Source organism: Atta cephalotes (assembly GCF_000143395.1).
Source record: "Atta cephalotes unplaced genomic scaffold scaffold00015, whole genome shotgun sequence".
Taxonomy (NCBI): Eukaryota; Metazoa; Arthropoda; class Insecta; order Hymenoptera; family Formicidae; genus Atta; species Atta cephalotes.
The window spans coordinates 4085092-4111341 of record NW_012130079.1 but is presented as its reverse complement, the minus strand read 5'-3'; the positions used below and the strand labels follow the sequence as shown (position 1 = coordinate 4111341).

The 26250-nt window shown below is 31.8% G+C and overlaps 5 protein-coding genes across 5 annotated transcripts; 2 read left to right on the top strand and 3 right to left on the bottom strand.

Annotated features, from left to right (window-relative positions):
- The first annotated feature begins 6222 nt into the window (after positions 1-6222).
- On the top strand, positions 6223-12151 carry LOC105618094 (proclotting enzyme). Its single transcript, XM_012199633.1, has 6 exons — positions 6223-6382; positions 8573-8883; positions 10094-10587; positions 10923-11197; positions 11420-11565; positions 11814-12151. Exons 1-6 carry the CDS (start codon positions 6223-6225, stop codon positions 11964-11966), a joined length of 1539 nt encoding a protein of 512 aa, XP_012055023.1. The 3' UTR covers positions 11967-12151.
- Positions 12152-12329: 178 nt separating this feature from the next.
- On the bottom strand, positions 12330-15606 carry LOC105618092 (serine/threonine-protein kinase greatwall). The gene is made up of 3 exons (XM_012199632.1): positions 15412-15606; positions 12876-14841; positions 12330-12510 (listed from the first exon to the last, which is right to left on the bottom strand). Exons 1-3 carry the CDS (start codon positions 15604-15606, stop codon positions 12464-12466), a joined length of 2208 nt encoding a protein of 735 aa, XP_012055022.1. The 3' UTR covers positions 12330-12463.
- A 1026-nt stretch (positions 15607-16632) lies between these two features.
- LOC105618091 (serine/threonine-protein kinase VRK1-like) lies at positions 16633-19202 on the top strand. Its single transcript, XM_012199631.1, has 8 exons — positions 16633-16789; positions 17100-17152; positions 17230-17299; positions 17438-17634; positions 17721-17934; positions 18038-18708; positions 18821-18925; positions 19068-19202. The coding sequence occupies exons 1-8, from the start codon at positions 16633-16635 to the stop codon at positions 19200-19202; spliced, it is 1602 nt and encodes a 533-aa protein (XP_012055021.1).
- Positions 19203-19976: 774 nt separating this feature from the next.
- Positions 19977-24044, bottom strand: LOC105618161 (nuclear export mediator factor NEMF homolog). The gene is made up of 10 exons (XM_012199701.1): positions 23989-24044; positions 23550-23721; positions 23258-23460; positions 22101-23179; positions 21852-22032; positions 21306-21607; positions 21010-21217; positions 20616-20934; positions 20254-20519; positions 19977-20178 (listed from the first exon to the last, which is right to left on the bottom strand). The coding sequence occupies exons 1-10, from the start codon at positions 24042-24044 to the stop codon at positions 19977-19979; spliced, it is 2988 nt and encodes a 995-aa protein (XP_012055091.1).
- Positions 24045-24787: 743 nt separating this feature from the next.
- On the bottom strand, positions 24788-25805 carry LOC105618090 (40S ribosomal protein S16). The gene is made up of 5 exons (XM_012199630.1): positions 25753-25805; positions 25624-25668; positions 25416-25547; positions 25058-25172; positions 24788-24987 (listed from the first exon to the last, which is right to left on the bottom strand). Exons 1-5 carry the CDS (start codon positions 25759-25761, stop codon positions 24842-24844), a joined length of 447 nt encoding a protein of 148 aa, XP_012055020.1. The 5' UTR covers positions 25762-25805; the 3' UTR covers positions 24788-24841.
- Positions 25806-26250: the final 445 nt, after the last annotated feature.

The window sequence follows — 26250 nt, the reverse complement described above, 5'->3', positions numbered from 1 at the left end:
GGTAAGATCGCCATAATGAAGTCGGATGATATGTTGAAGGATAGGATCCGAGAATGCCCAGAGTACGATTGTTTTACTACCGTCGCGTTGTCTTGCCATCGTGAGATTGTGCCAGAGGTGATATTATATTATTACGATGTTTATTGCAACAATAAATATTATATTAGTACGTTTTATAAAAAATTCGTACGCCTCCTTCACTGCCAGATAAATTGTTGTACCTTTATCGCCGTGCTCATAACCATAATCCTTCATATTATTAAGAGTGCCAATTTAAAAAAAATATTGTATGTCTAAAATATTTTCACAAAAGTAGAGTATATCAAAATATATAAAGATCGTGAAATCGACAAATATGTTAACGTATTTTTTTTTAATTATTATTTTTGTATATTGAATAAAATAATTAATTCTTAGTATACACGAGGAGTCACATTCCTGCATATTTCTTTTTTTTAATATTAGAAGCATCTGGTTAAATAATGGTTTCTATCCTTTTTTTTAATATATATTTTTTCTTTGCATATATATTATCCAAAGTTGTTAAAATATGTAATCATTTAATAATTTTTGTATATTTGTACAAGTAATGAAAACTTAATCTGAGAACGACATTGTAATAAAGCATTGGAAAATCATCGTGTGTATTAGGAATTAAAACAATTAAATGAACGGTAATAAGAATGTTGAGACACCGAAATAAAGGAGATGCAAAGTTCTCGAAACGAAGAAATAGTTGAAATATTTATCTTTTATCTTCAAATGACTAAATTAATATTATTCGTTCTCGCCTTTCGAGATATTGATATTACATTATCATGTTTTGCTATATACATATTTTTGCATATATAATTTTCATCTCGCGATCAATCATCTCTGTATTCGATGATGGCAATTCTCCGAACTCCTCATTAGCATAAGTATGATTCAATGCCTCATTTAATTTCATGGAGTTCTGTGATATCTGCGCGAAATAAAAAATCACGACATTAGCATAATAAATCACATACACATATTCATGCGAGTATAAAACGTATCTTAAATAAAATTTGTAAAAAAAGAATTATTAAAACAAGATTACATATCAAGATAATCGTATATAAATGAATAAATGTTTCTACGCAGATTAAAGAATGTAATACAATCACAGAAAATGATACTACAGCTATCATTGTTGTGGTCATTGCCGCTATAAAAGTCACGGGTTCTCGCTTTATTTCGTTTCACACAGCGCCCGAGGAGATTGCGATGCAGCGCCCGAAGGAAACCTGTTGGCGAGGAATTCAAAAGGAAAAAAAGAGAATTCCGAGCGTGGAAACCCATAAGGAGAGATAAAGAAGATTCCACGTCTTAGAGAAAGAAGAGAGCGCACCATAAAATCAGCAACGCTACGGAGAACGTCAGGCTGCTTTCAGAAGGGTCCGCGTGCATTTCACGGTTGACGTACCTTAACGAGCCGTCCTTCCAGTAGACACTTCGATGGAATCGCTTATCCGAAAAAGTCTGACATGACACAGTACGATTAGCACGGAACAAGCGTGCGACGTTATCCCGCACTAAATCGACTAACGGAACGTGATCTGAATGATGTGTATTCGACTTCGATGACAGGGGGGATTACATTTAATTTCGATCAATCATGAATCCGATACAATTATGTATGTAAGACTATCATCAAGAAGAAGAAAGCCAATTAAGTCCAATAAATTTGCTCTAGAAATTAAATAAACCAATTAATTCCGACAAACTTGCTCTAGAAATAAAATAAGCTCTTAATAATGAATTTAGTAGATAAATTCCATAATACAAAATATAAAGAATTTAATTTTGTAATTTTTATAATGAGTTTTATATAGAAAAAAATACTATTATAATTAAGTATCTTATTTCTTATAGAAATAGATTCACTAGAACTTATATAACTACCTAGATTCATTTCTTATAGAAATAGAGCTGCATGGAAAGAACAATTTTGCTGAAGTACCTAAAAATTTAGCTAGAAACAGATTTAACAATAATTTTGTTGAATTATCAAAATACTTGCTAATTAATAATTAAAAATCTGAAGCATACAATAATAAACAATGTTAAAAAAAAGTTTTAACATTCTAATAACCAGGTAAAAGTCCTACATAATTATTTTGATGGCCCAACAAATTTATTTTCAGATTTGTATCTATCTAAATTTTTAGATACTTCAACAAAATCGTCCTTTCCGTATATTAAAAATATTTGACATGTGTACATTATAAAAATTTATAATTTTCAAGAAGAATTTTAAAACTTTTCTTTCAATTCCATCTTTTGTGAAAATTCTGATAGTTTATTTTTCAAAAGAGAGCAGCTTCAAAGTACTCGTTAAAATAAGAATCTCTCTTCATATTTTTCCGAAGATTATAGGATCCTGATCGATTTGCAAATAAAAACTACAGAGGAGAATTAATTGGCGCCTTAATTATGGGATGCAGCTTGCGTATTTTCTCGGACACAAGAAGGAACAGGGGGATGGAGAGCGTAAGTGATTACAGCGCGACTTAGTCAGGCAGCTATCATCGTCGACTAGAAGTCAGCTGGTGTGTATGCAAGCATCGTGGCAATCGTGCAAGAATCCAAGACCTTGTAAGGTCACTGGCCTTGACGTGAATTATAGTTCTTAGACATAGTATTTGTGTTGTTCTCAGTTTTGCCCGCGTGATAGGAACACATATTGATTTGTTGTCCAACCAGAATAACTAGTCATGATAACGTCAAAATAAAATAAAATTAAAATAATAAATCGGAAATGATTGAAAAAAGACTTTTAATCATCATTTTAGAGTCATTTTGTCATCATTATAATATCATAATGATTTGTTGTTCTACTTGAATATGTACAGCATATATATATATATTTTACGAAATCAATTTATGTGCGACAAAGAATTTTATAATTTTGAAGAGCGCTCTTCTGCTGCTTCTTTTACGAGAATTTTCATAAAAATAGGATAGAATTTAAATTTCTTATTTTTAAAGTAAATATTTCCTCATAGAGTCCATATCTCATAGTCCACATCTCGGGGTATATTATTTTAGCGAGCCATTTATTTCCCCACAGAAAACGATTAATAAAATTCGCTCATCAGCGAATGATATTTCTTAATTTCCTGATACATGGCACACATATACGCTGATATATATTTAGATCTACTCCTTAAATTAACAGATTTTGCTTGCTACCTTTATCAACGTGAATGTCATCGCATAAACACGGTAAATCAATATTAATAAACGCAATAAAAAGATTTGAGGCTCCAGAGCTGTATAATGAAATTGAATTGATATACCGTTAATACTTTAAAATGCTATCAAACATTTTGCATAATTTTTACACATTCTGCCGATTTAATCTACAACTGCTATTTCCGTTCTACATATTTACAATTTTTCTAACAAAAAATTGTTAGAAATTTCCGTTCTACATATTTACAATTTTTCTAACAAAAAAATATAGTTTATATAATTATATCGTCATTATCTAATAGAAACCAACTATAATTTCTAAATAATAGAAATAAAATACAATTTCTAATTGTAAGTAATAGGATTCTATGATTCATATATTCGTAAGCAATTATGCGTACAACTTTTATGATGTTATGAAAGTAAAACCGTTTTATTGTATGCTCCGTTATATTACGTCATAACGGAACATACAGAAGAAAATGAAATTTCTTTTTATTTTAATATTATCATCCATGACTGGTTCATGAAAGGAAGTACTCTATATATTTACACACTTTAATACATAAATTTTACATATTAAAACATTTTATTAGATATATTCATTTTAAGGCCATTTCTCAATAAATAAAAATTTAACAATTTTTGTTATACTTTAAAAAACTATATTTATAATTTTATTTTATTTATATTTTATTTATTTATCAACATGTCGCACACACATCTTTTTTTTTTCTTTTCATAGATCCTTTCTTTCGAATGACGTCGTTAGAACAAACGACTTCGATATCTCTCAGTTAATTACGAGTAACCTCGACCCAACCGGTTTGCACATTTCGGAGGAAGGATTTCACGAACAAGGTCCAGTAATACAGTGGCGTCAGTAAAAAATCTTGAACTCAATTTTATGTATACATGTTAAATATTCGGCATATATATCACGTTCTCATAATAATAGGTCAACGACTTGAACAAGAACATTGAACTTCAGTAGCAAAAGACTTCTTGTCAGTTTCTCTAGAATCGCGTTCTAAGAATTCTATGCCGATGATATTCATACAGTATATATTTCAGTAATATTGCAGCAACATTTGCAATGTTCCAGTAATATTGCAGTAACATTACAACGTTACAGCAATGTTGCTGCGTAAGCTTTTGTGCTGTATAGGTAAATATAAACGTTATGGAATTTGATAAACGGTAAAGACGATTATACAAACGTGTGATAGATGCAAAGTGGATTATGAGATTCGCGATTCGTCATCTACGATCGTTATTCATCGCTAGACCTAATAATATGCATATATTTTCGGCAAGGTCCGGTTTGGCGAGTTAGACACTATCGATTACCAAGCCCTGTTTCGCGAGCGACAACAAAAAAAGGTTTTATCTCTCGGAGATGTCGACAGTAAATGGTTATTAACTATTCAAAGAAATGCACGGTCAAAGAACGCACGAACTTAAAATCTTTCTTCCTCCCTCCACCCTTTAGGATGGGGTTCGTCGACCTAGGTCGCGATTCTGACGTATACTTCAAGGTCCTCCGTTCTTCGCTCTCGTGCGGAAGGTACTGTTTATACCTCTTCATAAAAGATCTCGTTCCAATGAATCTAGCGAAACAGGCTTGCCTACGATGTGCAGATATGATAAAATACTTTGTGCGTTTCATTCGTTTCAGAGATCGTAAGATATTTCATATAAACGGACAAACATCTGTTATTTCCTTCGATTATATTAATTTAATAAATATTTTTTTATTACTTCTTTTATTACTATGTTAATATGGAATAGACAAGAGTCAAGAACTAAAATAGATTCAGAATAAAGAAAAGATCATAAAAATCACATAAAAGAGAAAATGATTCTATTCCGCCGTCAGCGGAAGGAAAAGTATAAATACATAGCGGATAGATAGATCAGAAGCAAGTTCACGGCTGTCTCTTATATGCAATCTTCTCTTGATAATCTTCAAAGCCAAAATGCAAAAGATCGTGCTCTCCTTTACAAATACCATAGCGATACTATTGAGAATACGAACTAATCAAAAACCAATCGAGCATGATCCGGTTCCATCATACAGCTTACATAATCGAGATAACTTAAGTCCCATTCACAGCATGAGCATTATCGTCATTGCGCTTTGAATCCTGAATATTTTCCGAACAATTTTATTTCAAGCCAAATTGGATAAAAATTAAAATTATGGTAAAAAATTATATGAAGATATTATAACGTAATAGAAAAATTTCCTTCTTTTTATGTTATTTAACAAGTATTACACATTTATAATATTTATTAATTATATAAACATATATAAGTCAAATACTGTAAATGGGTAATATTTATATGGTATAAAAAGATGGAAATCTTTTTATTATCTTCAATTTTAAGAGAAAAGAGAAATATTATAAGACAAGAGAAGAAAGATTTAGAAATAAGAGAAAAACATTCAAATAATAAAATATAATAAAATTTACTTTTCATATTTCATAATTTGAAAGAATTTCTGTTGTACAATTTTCTCATTATTGTATAGAAGTATAATTGAAATGAAGAGCAAATATAAGTTAAGTATCTCAGTTTTTCTAAATAAATCCTCCGTTCGTAATAGAATTAATCTACTTTACGCACATCGAAGCATAAATATTAAAATGATTATTTTGCGTATTACCGTAGGGAGACTGCAACAGAGTCCTACAGTTTTCTACCGTCTATCCTCTATCCTATCCTCTACCCTGCGACCATCGAGATCATGGTAAAAGAGCAAGAGAAGAAAGATGCGCAGGAACACCTCGTGTGTCTTGTATCGAGGAGGAGGGCGAGCCCGTTATAAGCTCGAGCAGCGGCTATTCAGCAGCTTAGGCGGCTTAGTGGAGTACCTGGCAGGTTCGCCGCCGGTGATTCGCGCACATGGACCTGAAAGTCCCGTGTTCCGCGCACCGTTCATTGTTTCTTTTCGCGGTACTTTGAGTTCCTCGCAATACAATTCTAACAGCTCGAAATATGAATAAACGGTCACGTAGACCGTTGCCGTTCGCGATGCTGGTGCTGGTGCTCGTGATCACGACGATCGTACCCGCGGCGACTATCGGATCATTGTCCAGATCACTGAACTTCGACGACGTTCGCCCGGAAGAGGACGACAACGCCGTCGTCGTCGAAGGTCAATATCTATTACAATTTCAAGAACAATTTCAAACGCACTTCCTGTTTCAATGCCGAGAAACTTTTGGCTCTCGTACTCATCTACATCCGTTTGAAATATTTCACAATGCTTTGATAAATTTAGTTAAGAATTATGTCAAGAATCTCACGGTCATCTTTTAGAAAATAAAACAAAAATTAAGATCAATTTTAAATATTAATACGATAAATTCTCTATCATTGGTTAGTGACAGAGAAGACTTAGAAAATATTCTCCATTGTTCTCCAATGTTCTATCTAGTTCCCAATAAATTTAATTAAAACTTGTTTCAATAATATATATAATTAGCTATATATTTGAATCAAAATTTAAATTAAAAAATTGTTTAGATTTCTCTCCTTTCTTGAAAATAAAACAACTCATCTTTTACACAAAGATGTTTCATAATAACGACACTTCTCTAAAATATCTCTTTATTTTTTATTTCAAGAGAACTCAACTTTTGCCTATACATACTCATTAAACTACTTCATTTTAATTGATTTCTAAATTGCGATGATTATATCAATTGATAGGGAAAATTCTAAAATATTGAATATAGTAATTATCGCAATGCAAATATTTTTAAATATAATATTCAGAAGAAAATGTCTTTTTCCTGTAAAACTTGTTTCTCTGTAAGTTAAATTATCATTAATTATTTTGACTAGTCATTAGCCAAGAGAACAGGCCATTCTGTGTGACTTTTTTTATTTATTAGTCAATGCCTTAATTTTAATTACTGATCTTTCGATGATCGAAAAATCTAACAGATGCAGTATATACCGAAAATCAAATAATCATTCGCACATCCCGTACACGGCAACCGGAAGTTCTCCCGGCGCAACCTCACCTTCGATGTACATATGTGCGCACCTGTGTGCCTCACGTAGGTCAGCGAACTCGCTGCTAGGTATCCCGATAGAATTCTATTATGATGTTTCGATTAGTCACTCCGCAAAATAAATTTCAGCCGGTAATATTAAAAACATACTTTTCGCTTTATATGTAATTTCTATTGATGCAACAAAAAGCACATATATAACATAAGAAAAGCAAAGTTTCTTAAACAGCATCTGTTTGCTTCTATTTTTATATACAATTTAATCATACGATCGATCAATAGTATCGTATATGATAAGCATATGCATATCGAGTTCTTTTCGAAAATACTCAATACACAAATAATATATTCCGTAACAGAATGAGCAAATAAATTCTAAAAATTCGCCTATACATTTAAACTCATTTATATACAAATTTATATTCGTAATTCAGACAGCACAAAATATTTATAAATATTTATTAATATTCATTTTTTTTAATTTTATAGATATTTCATGCATATTTTATATAAAGTTTTATTCGAAATATTATTAAAATATAGACTAAATATTAAATAGTTTATTTATCATAAATATTTTATGTAATATTTATGATAAATTTAAATAAATATTTCTAATAAGTATTTTTTATTTTTGAATTATAATGTCTCATTTCATTTTTCAAAAGTATTTTCATAGCATTTACTATAACATTTACAATAAATATTTCATAATATTTATAATAAATGTTTATAATCTGTGCAAGCTGAGACCAAAAATATTTTCAAAACATTTAAAATAAATCTTATAAATATTTATAAATATTTTGTAAGTATTATGTCTGGGAATGTAATTGTTAGTGTATTAAATTTTAATTAAATTTTAAGCTTTTGCGAAAGACAAAATGACGTTTCGATAATTTTAGCACTTTTTTCTAGTTCTGCTTAATCAGAAAAACACATATACGTCATGTATATTAATGTAGCCGGACATTAATGTTTCTACACGCTAAAGCACAAGCATTCTTGAGTACGTGCTGAGATAAATATGCTCGATGCATTCTGATTCTGCGATGGCAAACACGATGCTATACAAGCATTTTAACGGATAAAGATTGTGAAGAAACATACCTGAATAAATCTCACTAAAATTTTAAAGATAAACATATGAATAGTGAAAGAAAATCATAATTGGACGGTAATGACAGAACGTGATAAACAATTGAAAGTAAAAAAGAAACAACTATATCTTAATTAAAATATTTGAAAAAAAATGTACCTTATTTTCTACCTTTCAAAAATATAAATGAGTTAGATAATTAATTAAATAAAAATTTAATTTACAGCTGCAATCGATCCAGATCAATTCGAATCAAGGGAGAGTCGGGGTATTCTTTGGAATGGAGCTGCGGCTCGTGAGACTTGCTTAACTTCAAAAGGTGAAATTGGTCGGTGCATGACCTTCAAGGAATGCTATCCGTACTTCAAAATACCCGACCTCGGTGCTTTGGACGGTTGGGTCCTTGGTGTTTATGACACATGCAGCTATATCCGCGAGGATGGAAACCCGAGTTTCGGGATCTGTTGCTCGAATTTGCATCCCCTCGTCACGCCTGATTCCGATAACTGCGACAATCCTACTGCAGACAATCCGCAAGTAAGGCATAGCCAAACGCATGTCAGCTATTTAAACAATTTGATCCAATTCTATCTTTAATATTCGCACACGCGTCCCCGTTTTATTCGTGATCACTTTCGCTACTGGGAACTCGTAAAAATTATACGTGATCCGAATTAAAGCCCATTAGATCCTATTAGAAAGTTATATCTCTATCGCGTCGATTCGGTAATACGATTTCATCTCATAAAAGACCGTTTTATGGCTCGCGTTTTATTACTCGGTGTTCGCACATTCCTTCCTTCTGTTGGATGTAATACCATAATCATTCCATTCATCTGTCATTGTGGATCTTTCTTTAAAAGATAAACTACATCGTAATTGACATTATTTATTAATTAAGAAGTCTTCTTCATTAGGAGGATAAAAAATCAATTTTTTTAAATTGCATTTTTTAGATCCTACATGTGTATAAAATTAACTCAATAATTTAAAAAAAAAGTTTTTGAGATAATGAACTTCTCAGACGGTGCACAAAATGAAAATTAAACAGCTAACAGAGGGCCGAGTACATTGTGCTCATTTTCAGAGACCGGTTTCTAATCTCTTGTGCCTATTAGGATTTTTAGGATAAGTTAAGAAAATCGAAATGAAGTAAACTTTGACTCCACATGCACAATACTTGTTATAAACGCTTGGATTAAAAAATCAATTAGAAATTTTAAAATTGTTTTTTTCCAAAATTATATTTATAAAATCGCGAGAAAATTCTCCTGAAAAAAAAATCTTAATCAATTGATTCGAAATTTTGAATAATTATTACTTTTTGCGATTCGTGAACTACTATTTTTTTTATATTTATCAATATATATTTAACCCATTTTTTACAAAGATAGTACTAGAAAAAATGTTGAAAATCAAAACATGATTTCCGTTTTATTGCCATTTTATTAAATTTTAATATTTTAAAATTATTGATTTAATAATTTCGTGTACTAATATAGAATACTACTAAAAAATAACAATTGAGATATTTTAATTACAAGATTGCTAGGAATTTCCCCGTGATTTTTATATTATTCTTGACACGAAGAAACTTATAAAACAAATTTAAAATTTTCTAAAAAGCAAATAAAAAGTTTTATATTAAACAGTATATTCACAATCCACTTTTAAAAAACAATCAATTTTTAGAATCTCTGAATATGAGGAAGATCTTTAAACAAAATTAAATTAGAAATTATTTTAGGTGGAAGACAATAAGAAGAAAAAAGAAGGCGTAGAGATAGCACGACCTCAAGCTGCACCTACTTGGCCACCTCAGGTTCCTACACATCCGCCCGATCATACGATACCGCCGCTTCCAACTCATCCACCTTCACCTGGTCTACCGACGTATTCAACTACGCATTCAACTACATCTTCAACTACGTTGAAACCAAGTAGCACAAGCTCTAAGAGACCCAGCGTCGCTACTACATGGCCGACGAAGAGGCCAGAATGGTGGATCACGTCGTCGACATCCTCGTCGACGACCAAGTCTCCGATCAATGGTGATACTCTTTCACAATCTTGCGGTGCCAAGAATGGCAATCAAGATCAAGAGCGTATTGTTGGAGGGAAAAATGCAGACCCGGGCGAATGGCCGTGGATGGTTGCGCTCTTTAACGGTGGACGACAATTCTGCGGCGGATCGCTCATTGATAACAACCATGTGTTGACGGCGGCACATTGCGTTGCAAAGTGAGTCCAATCAATTTATTATATTCCGTAAATTAAAACTGAAATGATATATGTCTAATGTCTACAACTATTTCTTTACTATCTATATATGTACGATATATACGATATATTAATATATTGTATGATTTCCTATTTTCTAAATTCTATGGAGTGGAATCTCATTCTAAAGAATAAAAATTGAACTAGTGAAACTCCTGAAAAAGAATTGCTCAATTTTTATTGATATCTCTAAGAATGAGATTCATTCTAAAAGTTTGACAGAGTACAACTAATTATAAATAATTAGAAATATTATGACGAGTTTTGAAATATTTAATAAGAAAATATAATTCCAGTATGAACTCTTGGGACGTTGCGAGGATGATAGCGCGCTTAGGTGATCACAATATTAAAACGAATAATGAGGTTCGTCACATCGAGAGACGCGTGAAGAAAGTCGTGAGGCACAAAAGCTTCAACTCTCGTACACTCTACAACGACGTGGCACTTCTTACGCTAAGCGAGCCCGTGGAATTCACCGAACAAATACGACCTATCTGTCTTCCTAGCGGATCGCAATTGTATTCTGGCAAGACAGCGACCGTTATTGGATGGGGTTCTCTGAGAGAAAGTAAGAATATTTTTACACCAAAACTGGACTTTGACTCGTGCGAGTAGACGCATCAAAGAAAACATTTTTACTTTCAAATGAAAAAATGTGTAATTATGTATAACATTCACACACATATTCTTTCAAACATTCTCGTTCAATTTGCATAATTCAATCATTTGCGAATATCTAAGAACATTTCTTAGGATATATACACATAGGTGATTTATTATATTTAATTAGGTGGGCCGCAACCAGCGATTTTGCAAGAAGTTTCTGTACCAGTGTGGTCGAACAGCGAGTGTAAATTGAAATACGGTGCAGCAGCACCAGGTGGTATAGTTGACAGTTTCCTATGCGCTGGTCGAGCCACTAAAGATTCATGCTCGGTTTGTATTTATATATTTATTAATTTCACTTCGTCAAACTTGTCTATCAGCCTAATATGATCAGTTATTCATTAACTAATTAATAACAAAAATTGATTCATTATTTGATAAGAAATTGTTCAATTATAAGAAAATTAGAAGTTCAGACAGATTCATTTTGTGGCAAATAAAATATGAATACACTTATAATATAATCAAATTTTATTAATATATAGTTAAGAACTAATAACATTGCACTTATATTATAGGGCGACAGTGGAGGACCTTTAATGGTGAACATTGGTCGTTGGACGCAAGTCGGTATTGTATCATGGGGTATAGGATGTGGTAAAGGACAATTTCCAGGCGTATACACAAGAGTGTCACACTTTATTCTGTGGATTTTAAAAAATGCAAAATAGAAGACACGCACGTATCTACCGCCACGTCCCTTTCGCACTATCATTGTTTTTTCAAGGATTATTGAAGAAACGCAGAATCGATCATACTCGCTTCGAAAAATGTGATAAAAACCGTCGAGCCCTAAAGATCTTCATAGCGATATTTAAAAAGTATCCGTTTTTATATATATATATATATATATATATATATAGTTAAAAGCGAAAACATATCGCTTCTCTAAGAAAATTTGATATTACGTTAATTTTTTTTAATTACGCGACATTCCATTTTAAATTTCACGTCATCGCGCTCTATATATGTTCTCTCATCATTAAATGAAATCATCATCATTCATTTACTGTAGAGGTCAATAAACTCGATGATTACGAGTAGTAACAAAATATTTTATATTTTATATTGCTATACATATACACAAGTATATAAAAAATAAAGTTATACAGTAACGATTTCGACATTATAGACTTCTGTTTTTGCCACGTCTGCGATACGCTGAAGACTATGTATCGCAATTGCTTACATTTAATTGTTGCATAGTATTCCGCGCTGGAAAATAAAGAAATTTTTTTTGACTGCCAATATTAACACAATGTAATGCCGTTTAAAAAATAATACCGCACACGCGAATAACATTAAAAATATAATTTTAATATATATTTTCCTTTTTTCAATAAAAAATTATAAATGTAATGGCAATGCTTTTCTTCATTTTAACAACAATATATTGATAAAATTATACAGACATCTCCAATTTATATTGTAATAATAGAAGAATGTTTTATGGCATTTGAAATTTGACAAGTCCTACTATTAATAGAAGCTCATGTTTTACATCACTTGAAATTTTACTTCATATATTACACGGTATTGTTTTTTAAACGACAATAATATAATATACTGGAGCGACATACTCTGAAAATAGCACGTATCATACTTATCATCCGGCTGCGGGATGAACGGGGGCACCGCTTTCGACGGTTCGTCCCAAGGAAAGTCGCGGAACAGAGTCATGGTACGAACCTCCTTCGCCATGGGACGAGAAGTTTGCTCCAAGGTGAGCAATGCATCGATAGCATCGGTTGCCGCCGACGACAGAGCTTCCTCATCTTCAGGCCATGGAACGTCACGCGCAAGAATGTTTGTAAATACTGCTTGCGGCGTTTCATCATTAAATGGTGGCAAGCCCGTACAAAACTCGTACAGACAAACGCCTAGTGCCCACCAGTCCACGGCTGGTCCATGACCTTGTTTAAGCAATAATTCCGGGGCGAGATAATCGGGTGTGCCAAGTATGCGATCGTCTGATCTATTGGCACCACCTTGACCACCTCTTCTAACCGACTTGGGTGTTCTATAAGGTGTGTAACAATTGCCGGAAGTTGCGGGTGTTTTAATAGGTGAAATACCCTGGGGCGACCGATGACCCTCGGATGTGTTATCCGAATCCGTGTGCGGATCATGAGCGGAATGTGGAGGTGGTAAGCGAAATCTCGTCTTGATTAAATTCTTTGCGTCATCTTCTTCCTCATATTTTTGCTGTTTCTCATTGTGATCTCTTTGTCTAGTGGAAGATACTGGTGTACTGAAAGCTACCCTACCCGCAGAGCCAGTATTCTGCTCAGTGTCCTGATTCGGTGTCCTGTTCCCATCGTTTTCCGCTAAATCAACGGTAATATCCGCAGCTTTTGCGGAGACAACATTGATTGTTGGACTTGTATAAGGAAATATACAATCACGGTTATTTCTCTTGGGTGTTTTGACGACATCCAAGTCTATTGCGTCGATTTCGCATGTTAAACCCGTTGAATTTGCGCCGTCCCGTTTCCTTTTCTTTGATCCTCGAATTACGAATGAATTTGTGCAAGTGCTTACAGGACTAGTATGTACAAGAGAGTGATGATGCGATTTCTCGGCCTCGATCGTAGATTCGTCCTTCTCTTCCTCTTCCTCCTCTATAGTCTGGTCGGTATAATTATTTGTTTGTGTAGAGGATGCCTCGCAGGTATGGTAACTGCTAGAGCTATCCAAACCATTATCGCGCTTTTCAATGGTGGCTTCATCCTCTTCTATACTTTGTTCCTCATGACTTTGCTCAAAGTGCAGATCCTCCGCCGATTGAAAAGGTGTGACGCCAGATATTCGGGAATAATCTCCGGATGCGACAGAGGATATGACCGAATTCGGTGACATATGCTCTGCGGATTTAAGATTGCAATTCCTTTGTAAAGCGGAGAGTAAATTCATGGCTGGTGTACTCCTGTCACTGAAATTTGATTCGTTAGTAGATTTTTGGGCAGAACCGAAGGACAAGTGAGACGTCAGTGAGAGCAGTTGGCCAGGTGTCCTAGTGCACAAGCTCGGAGTCATGGGATTCACTAGATCTGATATTTCGAGATCCCTATGCAAGGATGATATTTTACTGAGCCCAAAGTCCGTAAGCTTGACATGTCCTTCGCGTGAGAGAAGCATGTTGTCTGGTTTGAGATCTCTGTGAACAATACCGTGCGAGTGAAGATATTCAAGTGCTAAACAAACTTCTGCTGTGTAAAACGCTGCCATGGATTCCTCCATAAACCCGTAAACGCCAAGCAGACTCTTGAGATCACCGCCCACCATGTATTCCATGACTAGATACACACTGCTGATGGACTGCAGCGAATAAAAAAGTTGCACACAATATGGACTACGAGTCAGAGCTAATGCATTGCGCTCAATTACCACTTGCGACGCCATATTTTTATTTATCATCTCGTTCTTCTTCATTACTTTAACTGCATATACTTGCTCGGGATTGGTCTTCTTGTACCCTAAAAATACTTTACCAAATGCTCCTCTGCTTATCGGCTTTACTATCTTAAAATCTTGTATATCTGGCACCTAGCAAAAAAAATTAATATTAAATATTGATTAAAACATGTATTTAAAAAAAAAATGAAAAAGCTTATATAAATAGATAAATTATATGTTAATAAAGTATATTATATTATTTATATTATATCAGAGCACACAATTTAATCAATTTAATAGTCCTTAATCAACATATGAAAATACTTTAATTATACGACTTAATTTATTCAATTTTTTTGAAAACAATTCTCACTAGTATTATTTCTTAAGATTTTTATATTTAAATAAAATCATATAATATACTATAATAAATTAAAAAAGAAGAATTACACATACTAAGCATAAAATTGTATTTAGAAAGATGATTTTTAGATTTAACAAGAATTATTCAAAATTATTTTACTCTGGAGGATTTTTTGTTATGTTAAAGAATTATGTGTTCTATTCATATATAAGCATATTATATATTATAAAAATATCAGAACTGAGCATCACTTTTAACGAATAAAATTTCCCGAATAGAGTTTTAAAGCCTTATTAAGAATTATCTAATTAAAAACATCTGAGCTTCTGCTTTTAAAAATAAAAGAAAAAGTTTACCTTTGTAGTGGGATTAACGATCTTGGAAATGGTATTGAAAATAGAATTGTTGATGCATTTCTCAGACTGTTGCGGCGTGCACTCTCCATGACATTCCATGTCATTTTCACTGTAGATCACATCGACGTTTGACTCATTAACACAATTGTTTTCCCCTGATTGTGATTTCGGTGAATCGGGCGCAGTTTCTTCCATTTAAGGAAAAAAAGAGATAAAAAAGAGAGAAATCCAAACGACTAAAGAGATAACCTATGTAACTAGGTGCATAAACTTCTGTGTATTCAATGAACTAGTTCATATATCGACTCATAAGAAACTTGCATATCACAAGTTGATCAACCATGATCATAATTTTTCTTTCGCGATATTTCGCATTGAAATCGAGCTTAAAAAACCGGTTAACATATTCCGGAGTCTCCGGAATAAACACACATTCACACTTCACACGTTACAAACACAAACGTCACAAACACTAACGAACACAAAACCTGAGAAATCTGAGAATTGAAAGGATCATCCTGCGTTTTTCGTGAATCCGTCAAAATCGCCCGTACACTAGCGCCATTACATCCATTTTTGATTTGGAAATCTATTATAAATCTATTTTTTATTACTGCATTTTGAAGTTCAGAGTGCAGCAATAAAAAATAAATCTAAAGTGAAACAAATATATGTTTGTTTCATTTCAACTTATTGCACCAGTATGTACCAGTTTTCAGAGAGAGTGCAACAATAAAAAACAGACCTCACATATCTGGGTATCAATCATAAAACTTTATTCCTAGGATGGAAAGTGAAAAGTGAAAATTTTTACCATTGGAGTTATTGGAGAAAATTTCCTTTTCACTTTTCACTTTTCCTAGGAAAAAAGTTTCAATAATTGATGCTTTTCAATTTTTCAAGTGCTCAAGCATCATCTGGTTTCGCCATTTTTTTTATCAAACCAATCAAAAATAGGTTCAATCTTGTACCAGATTTGCCTCTAGGGCTACACTCCACCTGCCTTTCTTTAATTCAACCATGCCGTTGCCTGTCATCACATGTTTCATAACGGCGTATAATGGCAGCTAGTATTGGCGCGTAATTCCGTAATCGGTTCTCATATTCATTATCTACCTCTATTGATTATCTTTTATGATCTATGAACTGTTGATCGAAATCGTTACGTGACACGTTCAACGCAGATTTTGATTTCTTTAAAGATTTGTGTTTAACGGCATAATGGCAGCAAAAGCAGCGAAGAAAATACCGAAGAAGAAAGGAGGTTATCAAATGCCCGACCCGATACCGGCTGGAGAAATTCTCAGGGATATATCAAAGGGCCAATGGATTCTTGGCAAGTCAATTGGTGTCGGCGGTTTCGGGGAAGTTTACTCTGGTATGCGAAATTAATCCTGTTATTTTATTGCATTACATCGCCGTTACATATTATTCTCACTTTGTAAACACAACAGGGAAATACTAGTTATGCAAAAAAAAAGGTCAATATGTCCTTTTTTTCTTTAAGTCTTATTATGTATAATTATAGTTATAAAAAATATGTAAAGACTTGTGATTTTGTTTTATGTAACTACTAGATCTAAATGTATTTTATTTCTTTTATAAGATACATATTTTGTTTAATACATTAAATATTTTATTATTGTACTAATTGTACTTATTGTACTAATTGATTATATTATTTATAGCCGCACCATATTTTGAAAAGATTCCTAAAGATTATCCTAATGTCATAAAAATTGTGAGTATTCTCCTTATTTTTACTATTTGTTTTCTAGCTTTTATTCTGACTTCACATACTCTTTAAATTCGTTTTAGGAACCACATGGAAACGGTCCATTATTTGTAGAAATGCACTTTTATATGAGGAACTGTAAGTCAGATGAAAGTAAGTTTAAAAGTGTAAAATTTATTTTTAATATATTCCATGTGACAAATTGTTTTTAAAATTGCAGTCTATATAACAATGGATAATATCTGATTGTGCAGATATTCCTGAGATAAATATATCATAGTATCTTTTTAGTTGATAGCTGGCAGAAAAAAAAGAAACTTGCAGCACTCGGAATACCTAAATATGTTGCTTCTGGAAGTCATGAATATAAAAACACAAAATATCGATTTTTAGTAATAGATCGATATGGAAAAGACTTGTGGAAAATATTTGAAGAAAACAACAAACAATTTCCGGAACACATAGTATATAAATTATCTTTGCAAATAGTAAGACAAAATGAATACTAAATAGTTATTAATAATAAGTACCTGTTTTAGTAACATAATTTGTTATATTCTAATAAATTTCCTAGATAGATATATTAGAGTACATTCATCACAAAAACTATGTACATGCTGATATCAAAGGTGAAAATTTGCTACTGGATTTGAATTCCTACGATCAGGTTTATTTAGTCGATTTTGGTTTAGCTTCTCGTTGTACATCAAGTACTGAATTGAAAATTGATCCAAAGAAGGCACATAACGGCACTTTACAATATACTAGCAGAGACGCTCATATGGGAGGTAAATATTAGAAAATCACAATTTTGATATTTAATATAATTTATCAGTCTTTGAATATAAATTAGAAAAATGATTATACAAAATGTTTTATTTTTTTTTTTAGTACCAACACGTCGTGGTGATATTGAAATTTTGAGTTACAATATGATCCTGTGGTTATGTGGTTCACTACCATGGGAAAAGTTACTCGATCCAGCTACTGTTCAGAAAGAGAAAGAAAAAGCTTTCAACAATGTAGACAGTTTCCTAAATAAGTGTTTTCATGGATCTGTTCCACAGGCTGTCCACAAATTTATAACTTTGCTAGCCAACATAAAATTTAATGAAATACCATCTTATGAAAAATTGAAAGAAATATTAATAGGTGGTTTAAAGAAATTGAGTCATAAACCAGATGGGAAATTAAAATTGGACAGCATTGGCATGCTAATACAACAAAATACTTCTAAACGTACTCCACAAAATTTAAAGAAACCTATAAATGGAATCTCAGTTAGAAAGAGTCCCCGTATGAAACAACTGGATACTCCAAATTCAAGAAAAAGTACTATAGGTGTCGTAATTGACAAGAAGCGTTGTAATGTAAAAGATATTGTGAAGGCATTAGATGATATGGATTCTGACAGTGAATATGATATTCAAATTCTTAAAAAAGCGAAAAAAACAGAATCAGTTGAAAAAGTAAATACGATAGTGAAAAATAAAGCTTCGTCTCGTAGAAAGAAAGTTTCAATTGAGTCAATCGATGATTCTGAAGAAGATTCTGACATAAAGGTAATTACAAAACTGTATGAAACAGAAGTACTCATTTTTTAATTTTATTTAAATTCAGAGGCTTCGGATTTATTTTTGTCATTAGAATACTTATTTCTATTACTTTGTATAGCTGTTACCAAAACCAAGTAATAAACGAGAGAAAAAGCCAGTCACAAGTAAAATAAAACAAAAGATCAAGTTTTTGAATGATTCAGAAACAGCTTCTGAAACTGAGGTAATAAAATTTAGATATTTAATTCGTATTTTTTTCTTCAATTTATTATTTAAATAAGAATTAAATAAATATTAAATAAATATGTAAATGATGAAAATACTATATAAATACATAAATAAGTATATTTTCAATACATCTTCAGATTGTATCAAAAAGAAGAAAAGCAAAACCTGTTGCGACTGCTAGGAGTAAAGCAAGTACTAGGTTGCAATCCAATAAAATAATACCTACAACTTATACTGAAACCGAATCAGACGAAGATATGTTTGATACATAGTATTACGAAAAATAAAAGAATGGTAAAAGAAGTACAGTTATGTGTGGTATTTATACTACAACAAAATATTATGTAACTTGCATTTATACATTATGCACTTTTGTACATGACACACCTCTTACACATTTCATATTAATTATTACTAATACAACATTATGTTTACTCGTGATTAAAGCATTTCTATTTTTCATCATCTCTTCATTATCTCTATTTTTGTATATATGTGAATAGAGTTTCCAAAAATGAAAAATTTTGAGTTATAAAACTATTATGATGTTGTAAAAATTACTTCATATTTTTTGATAAAATAAAATGTTAAATGCATGTAATTGAATATTTTTATGTGTTGAATATAGAAATCTTCTCTTGCTTATATTGTTATAAGTAATCACAGCAATAATTATTTAAAGAATCAATTCGATTTATTGGGCATGTAAGATATGTTTTCAGATAATAAAGAAAAGAAATTCAAAATGAATTAATTAAAGGATCATAATTAAACTGCCTAAAAAAAATTTTACACATATGTATTTACATGTATATTTACTATATCCAAACTTAAGTATTTAGATTTGAATACTTACGGTAATTGTAAATAATAAATTTTATATTTTTCTTTTAAAAAATATATAGCTAATGTTTTGTAATTTAATAATCATTAGATATTGTGTAATTTAATGAAAATGTCATTTCTTCACAAATAAATTTTACACGATGAAAGTAATTAAAAAAGTAATTCAGGTTATCAATTATATGAATAAAAATTGGTATTTTTTAACTATTTTTTAATTTTTGAATCTGAGGGGCGCTTATTTTTACTTTTCCAGGTATATTCCTGGCTATTGTTTCATCTTTAATTGCCTTTAATAGGTCTTTTTCACGTGAAGAAATTTCTTTGTCTCTGAGAAATACAGCTATAGCTGTTTTAGCAGCTTTGCCCCTCTTACCAATACCAGGTGTCAATTTCACTTTGAATCTAAAATAAATATTGAAATTTATTATAAATGAGAGAAAAAGAGGTAAATTATTGAGCGTTTTAGGAGCTACTTACTTATAATTTTGTAAAGTATTGTAAGGTGCTACAACAGGAACAGCAAATAATAATTCATCTTCTGAAATAGGCTTTCCTGTTAATTGATCGAGCATATCAACTTCAGGAATTGGACCTGTATCTTCATCATCAATGTTATCTATCGTGTGCATAGATTGTGATGGAATGTTAGGTTTCGGATTTATTTTTTTCTTTCCTTGTTGCTTTGGACCGGACGGATCTTTAGCCCTATTTTTTCTTTTATCTTCTTTGGCTGCACCTGCCGACTAAAAAATAATTGGAAAAAAATAAAGATAATTAGATTAAATAAATAAGTTTAGAAAATAAATACTTAATATATAATTTAAGACAAAAAATAGAACCTGCAAAACGAGCATTGAAAGCCTTCTATCTTCCTCATCTTGATCTTTATACTTTTCTTTCATTTTTTTAAGCTTTCCTTTTTGCCCTCGTTTTAACGCAGGTTGCTCTCCTTTTTTATTATCATTTTCATTTTTATCATCTTTTTCAATCTTTTTTGTTGATTCTTTTAGATGTGTTTTTTGTTTTGCTTTTGCATGTTTCTCCATAGTTGATGCATTTATTATAATAGGTTTGTCATCTCCTAAATAAACCACGTTTTCTTTCGTGTCCTTCTGAGATTGCATTAAAGGCTGATTATTATCAACATGTATTTTTACCCTGTTTGATATAAAATTATGTCATATATGTACATATATTTCATTTAATTTACAATCGAATTTTGTATTAACTCACTTTGGGCCTGAAAGATCAATTTTAATTTGTGTATCAGGAAATTGATATTTTGCATCTTCATCTGTATCTTTTTCATCTTCTCCACAAGTATCTTTTTTAACACTATAATCTGTTGTATAAGATTCTGATTTCTCTTGATCTTCCTCTTGAATTGGATGTAATGTATCTTTGTTCTCTAGATTTTGTTCTTGTTTTTCTAGATTTTCATCTAGCATTAAAATTATGAGCTTTTGAAAATATATATTAACAATTAAAGAAATTTAATTAAATGTTAGATGATTTATTACATTATTTACCTTCATCCGAATCTTCTTCTAATTCTATTTCTCCATCATCTTCAACTATCAAATCCGCTTTTTCGCTTTCCTCGTCTATTGTTTTCACTCTCCTTTCATCTTTATGTCGTTCTATGGAACTGTCTTCCAAACGAAACATAATACCCAATCCCATAATTAATTGACTGTGCGTCAGATAATTTTTTTTTCCACGTATCATGAAGGATCCGGTAGTAAGATATTCACCAGTAGGAGCACTCTTGGATACTTGATCATGATGCACCCACCATGCACTAGCTATTACTTTCGAATCCCAAGCTATACTATAGATGTAATATTAAGCATAATATATAATTATAATAATATAATAATAGTTTAAAACAATGTATATATAAATTTAGCAAGTTCTATTGGATCGTCCGGAAAGTTCGTGCCGATTTTGAAGGAAAAATGAAACGCAGAAGATTTAAATTTTTAATTTCATTTATTAAATTTAAATCTTTTGCGGCACGAACTTTCCGGACGATCCAATATTATTGTAAAAATAAAATCAATATAATTATATACCTGTACGCAACAGCCATTGTACCTGCCTCTGCTAATGATTTTGGCGGTACAGGATTGCCACTGGGATTTTTTATTACGACAGAACTAGCGCCAGTTAAATCTGCATGAACGTATAAATCTCCTGCCTTCAGATATCTTTTAACAATCAATTCATTCTGCTGTTGATCTCTTCCTCCGATCACTGTATGTATGTATGTATTTATGTTAAAATTAATAATTTCGACATAAATTATTAAAAGAAAAACATACCTAAGTAATTTTCGGATGTAATAAACCAATAGAATTTTTCAAACCAATATGTCTTTCTTAATTTATTAATGGTATGTATGGTTTGCACTTCTTTCAGTGTTTGCTTTGTCTTCTTTTCGGCTGATTTCAAAGCTTTTCCCTGGGATTCTATCGTTTTTTGTTGCTTCTTTGCAGCTGATTTTTTTTGACTATAATACTTCTTGGCATTACTGAATGCTGTATGCGCCAAATCTATATCAATCATCATAGGTTTAAGCTTAGATTCCTCATCACTGTCTTCATAAGGATCGTGCAACATTAGGGCAACATGATTCGTTTCTAATTTTAATTGTTTTATAACAGAAGCGACAGGATCACCTCTGGCTTGAGCTTCTTTCAATAAAACTTGAATGTCGGGCCAAGACATTTGATTTGCTAAGGCGCTTTGTATAGCTAGTATAGCGTTGTCCACTAAAATCTGATTCCTTGAAATTAATTCTGCTTTTTGTTTATCTAATTCTTGCGTCTTTTCTAACGAAATCAATCGCTGACTGTGATCCTTTCTCACTCTTTCTAATTTTTGTAAAGCTTCTCTTTCTTGTTGCAGAGCTTTCAAATCTATCTTTTGTCCTTCCATCATAGAGAAATATTCATCCACTGCGGCATCAAAAGAATCAAATTCCTTGTAAGGTTGATTATTATATTGCTCAAACAAAAAAGGATGAAATTCAATATTAGCAAATATAAAATCTTCCTTGCCATTTTGAGTCAGTTTCGATTCTTTTTTCTGTATAATATAGCCTTTTGAGACATTTTTCTTTGCATAATCCATGATATTATTAGCATCCTCGAGTGCTAGAATTAATCTCGGCATATCTTCAGTGATATGAAAATCTTTACCAATTTTGCAACCAAGATTAAATCCGGCTTTAAGTAAAACATGATCAATCACAGCTGAACCAAATTCTAACAATGGATTTAATACTTTTTTAAGACTATTGCCCTCCTTAGCTTTTTGAATATGCTCATGGATTACATCTGTAGGTGGCATAGTTGTGGAATGAGCTCTGTCTAAGGGATATTTCTCTTTCACTGCAAATCTAAATATCAAAATTTGATTTTGTTAGTTTACATGCCGACATATATTTTACATTTTGTAGATACATTTTGTTTGTTACCTAATTTTATCTCCTTCTGTATGAGGTCTTAACACATATAAAATGACCATTTCATGATCAGTCAAAATTATATTACCACGATCATATACCTCCAAAATTACATGGTAGGCAGCTTCACCACTTCCGAATTGTAACTTTATTATTCGATCCGTACCGACTTGCATAAGACTTTCTAATCTTTTGTTCTTAAGATGTTTACGCATCTGTAAATTATATAGATTGCAAGATATTTATTACTAGTAATAGCAGAGCTATTTTATAATTTAATATTATTATTTAGCAGAAATTTTACTTTCATTGAGAATCCTGAAGGAGCTACATTCTTAGGCCATTCAAAAGCTGTAATATGGATTCTGTTACCAGATTCAAGCAAAAGAATACATTTTTCTTCATTACGTTGAAGGCGTATAAGATATGTGCGATGGTCTATATCATATATCTGATTGACACGCATGCCAATAAGTCTAAAAGTTTTCACATGATTATAAGATAGCTTGTGAGCATATAACTTGTGTTAATCTGTTGCATTATCATATTGTATAATTATTTATGTATTAACAATTATTTATCAGTAAAAACCAGTTGCAATTAATTTATGTGTTTTAAAAATAAAATTATTATTACTGTATTCTTTTAAAAAATAAATTGTATATTTTGAGGAAAATGAAATTTTTGTCATAACCTCAAGATCTTATTAAAATCAAAAATACATTTTTATCTTTTTCTCTTACCTTTGTAGTTCAGTGACTGAACATACAAGATCATAAGTATTAAACCGTGTCTTCATTTTTTGATGGTTTTATTTTCTCTTTGAAAAATTTATCGAAAAACAGTGACAGTTCGACATACTCTACACTCAACTCTACAGTTTAGTTTACGCTATTTCGCTGACTAGCTTGTATGGACTTGCACAATATGACATATATACGCTACTTGGGAACTAGAAAATCTAGGAATACGTGTAGAATGAACGAAAAGTCACATCACATCCACAAATACAGACGAACATTTATCGAAACTTTTTTGCAAAATTAATTAATCTTATCTATAAATCATATCTTTATCTATTAAATTTTATTTCAGACATTTCTAAACTGGGTCTATATACATATATAATGTTAGTCACTGAAATTTTTAGAGTAAAAGATCTCATTAAAGATCGATTAAAGAGCGAAAATGAAATCGTTCTTTTTCAAAACTGGCTTAATTTTTATTTTTAAAGTGAGACTTCAAAAAATTTTAAAAATAAATAATTATCAAATAAACCTGAACAAACAAAAACACAAGTCAGAAATTAATTTATTATAAAAATTTGCTACAAAAATTTATTTTTGATTGTTACCTTCAAAAATCCAGTTAATCACACTAAATTGCTACTTACGTGTTAAACTTTAAAAACTTTGAAAAGAATGAAATATTAATTAAAAGCTATTTATTTAATAATAATCCTGTATATAAAATAAAAAAGTATAAAAAGAATTATAGTATAAATATTAAGGAAACAGGAGTAAAGAAAGATAAAACATATAGATTTTAAATGTTTTTTTTATATTCAATATGAATAAGATGTAAACATTGCGAATATTAACGATAAGATTTCTGGTATCGTGCTCTGGCGCCTGGACCACCAAACTTCTTTGGCTCGCACCTCCTTGGATCAGCAACAAGGAGAGTACGGTCGTATTGAATAAGAATATCCTTTACTTCCTTCTTGCTGGCTTCATCAACATCTAAGATAACAATTACATTATTAATTATTATAAATTATCAACAATCACATTCATTATTAAATTTACTTACATTTTTGATAGTAGGCAACAAGAGCCTTAGAAATTGCCTGTCGAATAGCATAGATCTGTGCAACATGACCACCACCACTCACTCTTACCCTGATATCGACTCCAGAAAACTTCTCCTAAAACAAATGAAAATATTTTTGTTTGATGAAAAACAATATTTTGCTTGCACTAGTGAGAGCTCAGAGGAAAGACTATTTTCAGAATCTACTGCTAATCATGAACCATCATATTCGGAATAAGTAGACATCATGGAACGATTTATGAATAGACACGACAAATTCGCATGTCAATTTGCTCCAATGTCTTCTCCCTCGGCTTTAGGAATTAGGAGCCAACTATTAGTTCTCTGCGTTACTCACTTTGCCTAACAGCAGGATGGGCTCCTGCAATTTGTATTGCAACACGCGGGGTTCCACCAGCTCCAGTGGTCGACCGTTAACACGGAGATTTCCACGTCCACGTTTACAATAGGCGACCGCGGTCGCACTTTTCTGCAATGAGAAGATTCGCGTTAAACATGCCGTGCGTTAAACATGCCACGCGTGGACCTAACCTCACAAAGCTCACCTTACGTCCGAAGACCTGCACGGAGTGGATCGGCTCTTTTTGTTTCTGAAAAAAAGAGCGCGATTCAATTAATATTTACTTTCGTTTGTGTCCATCTAATACTGATCATAAAGATGATATAAAATTTACCTTCTGCATTTTGACGACCGAACAGCACGTCGTAAAATCTGTTGAAAAGGACAGAAAGGAAGTTACTCGTGGCGCTCGCGGCACTCGCTTCCGCAAAACAGACACCATTGCTGTCATTGTATAGCCAATAGGATTCTATAGCCAATAAGATTCAGAGCGCTAGACTACATTTAAAAAATATATTTTTCAAACAATAATTGTTGTATACAACTTTCAATAGGTCTGTTTTTTAATGAACTCTTTAGCTGAACTTTTAACATAGTTCATTTTTCTTCTTTTTTTTTCATATTGAAGAGAAAAAAAGAAAAAATAAACTGTGTAAAAAGTTCAGCTAAAAAGAACAGATCTAATGCTGAAATAATGGGTATTGATATCGACAAGATACTATTAAAGTATTAAGACCATCAATCCTGGGCAAATTTTCGGCTAGTGTACGCTAGTTCAGCCAGAAAACAGATCTAAAATTGATATGATATTATTTTTGTTTACATACATAGA

Excerpts from the sequence above, each read along its gene's own strand:
- LOC105618092 (XM_012199632.1), bottom strand. The coding sequence starts at position 15,606 with ATGGAAGAAACTGCGCCCGATTCACCGAAATCACAATCAGGGGAAAAC. Across the intron at positions 14,842-15,411 it reads TCGTTAATCCCACTACAAAG|GTGCCAGATATACAAGATTT; the intron begins GTAAACTTTTTC and ends TTTTTTTGCTAG. Across the intron at positions 12,511-12,875 it reads TGATACGTGCTATTTTCAGA|CGCGGAATACTATGCAACAA; the intron begins GTATGTCGCTCC and ends TTTATTTTCCAG.
- LOC105618094 (XM_012199633.1), top strand. The coding sequence starts at position 6,223 with ATGAATAAACGGTCACGTAGACCGTTGCCGTTCGCGATGCTGGTGCTG. Across the intron at positions 10,588-10,922 it reads GCGGCACATTGCGTTGCAAA|TATGAACTCTTGGGACGTTG; the intron begins GTGAGTCCAATC and ends ATATAATTCCAG. Across the intron at positions 11,198-11,419 it reads ATGGGGTTCTCTGAGAGAAA|GTGGGCCGCAACCAGCGATT; the intron begins GTAAGAATATTT and ends ATATTTAATTAG.
- LOC105618090 (XM_012199630.1), bottom strand. Across the intron at positions 25,548-25,623 it reads TGCAGGTCTTCGGACGTAAG|AAAAGTGCGACCGCGGTCGC; the intron begins GTGAGCTTTGTG and ends TTCTCATTGCAG. Across the intron at positions 24,988-25,057 it reads TGTTGCCTACTATCAAAAAT|ATGTTGATGAAGCCAGCAAG; the intron begins GTAAGTAAATTT and ends TTGTTATCTTAG.
- LOC105618161 (XM_012199701.1), bottom strand. The coding sequence starts at position 24,044 with ATGAAGACACGGTTTAATACTTATGATCTTGTATGTTCAGTCACTGAA. Across the intron at positions 20,935-21,009 it reads ATTGATCTTTCAGGCCCAAA|GGTAAAAATACATGTTGATA; the intron begins GTGAGTTAATAC and ends TATATCAAACAG. Across the intron at positions 20,179-20,253 it reads AATACTTTACAAAATTATAA|ATTCAAAGTGAAATTGACAC; the intron begins GTAAGTAGCTCC and ends TATTTATTTTAG.
- LOC105618091 (XM_012199631.1), top strand. The coding sequence starts at position 16,633 with ATGGCAGCAAAAGCAGCGAAGAAAATACCGAAGAAGAAAGGAGGTTAT. Across the intron at positions 17,300-17,437 it reads GAACTGTAAGTCAGATGAAA|TTGATAGCTGGCAGAAAAAA; the intron begins GTAAGTTTAAAA and ends GTATCTTTTTAG. Across the intron at positions 17,635-17,720 it reads ATAAATTATCTTTGCAAATA|ATAGATATATTAGAGTACAT; the intron begins GTAAGACAAAAT and ends TAAATTTCCTAG.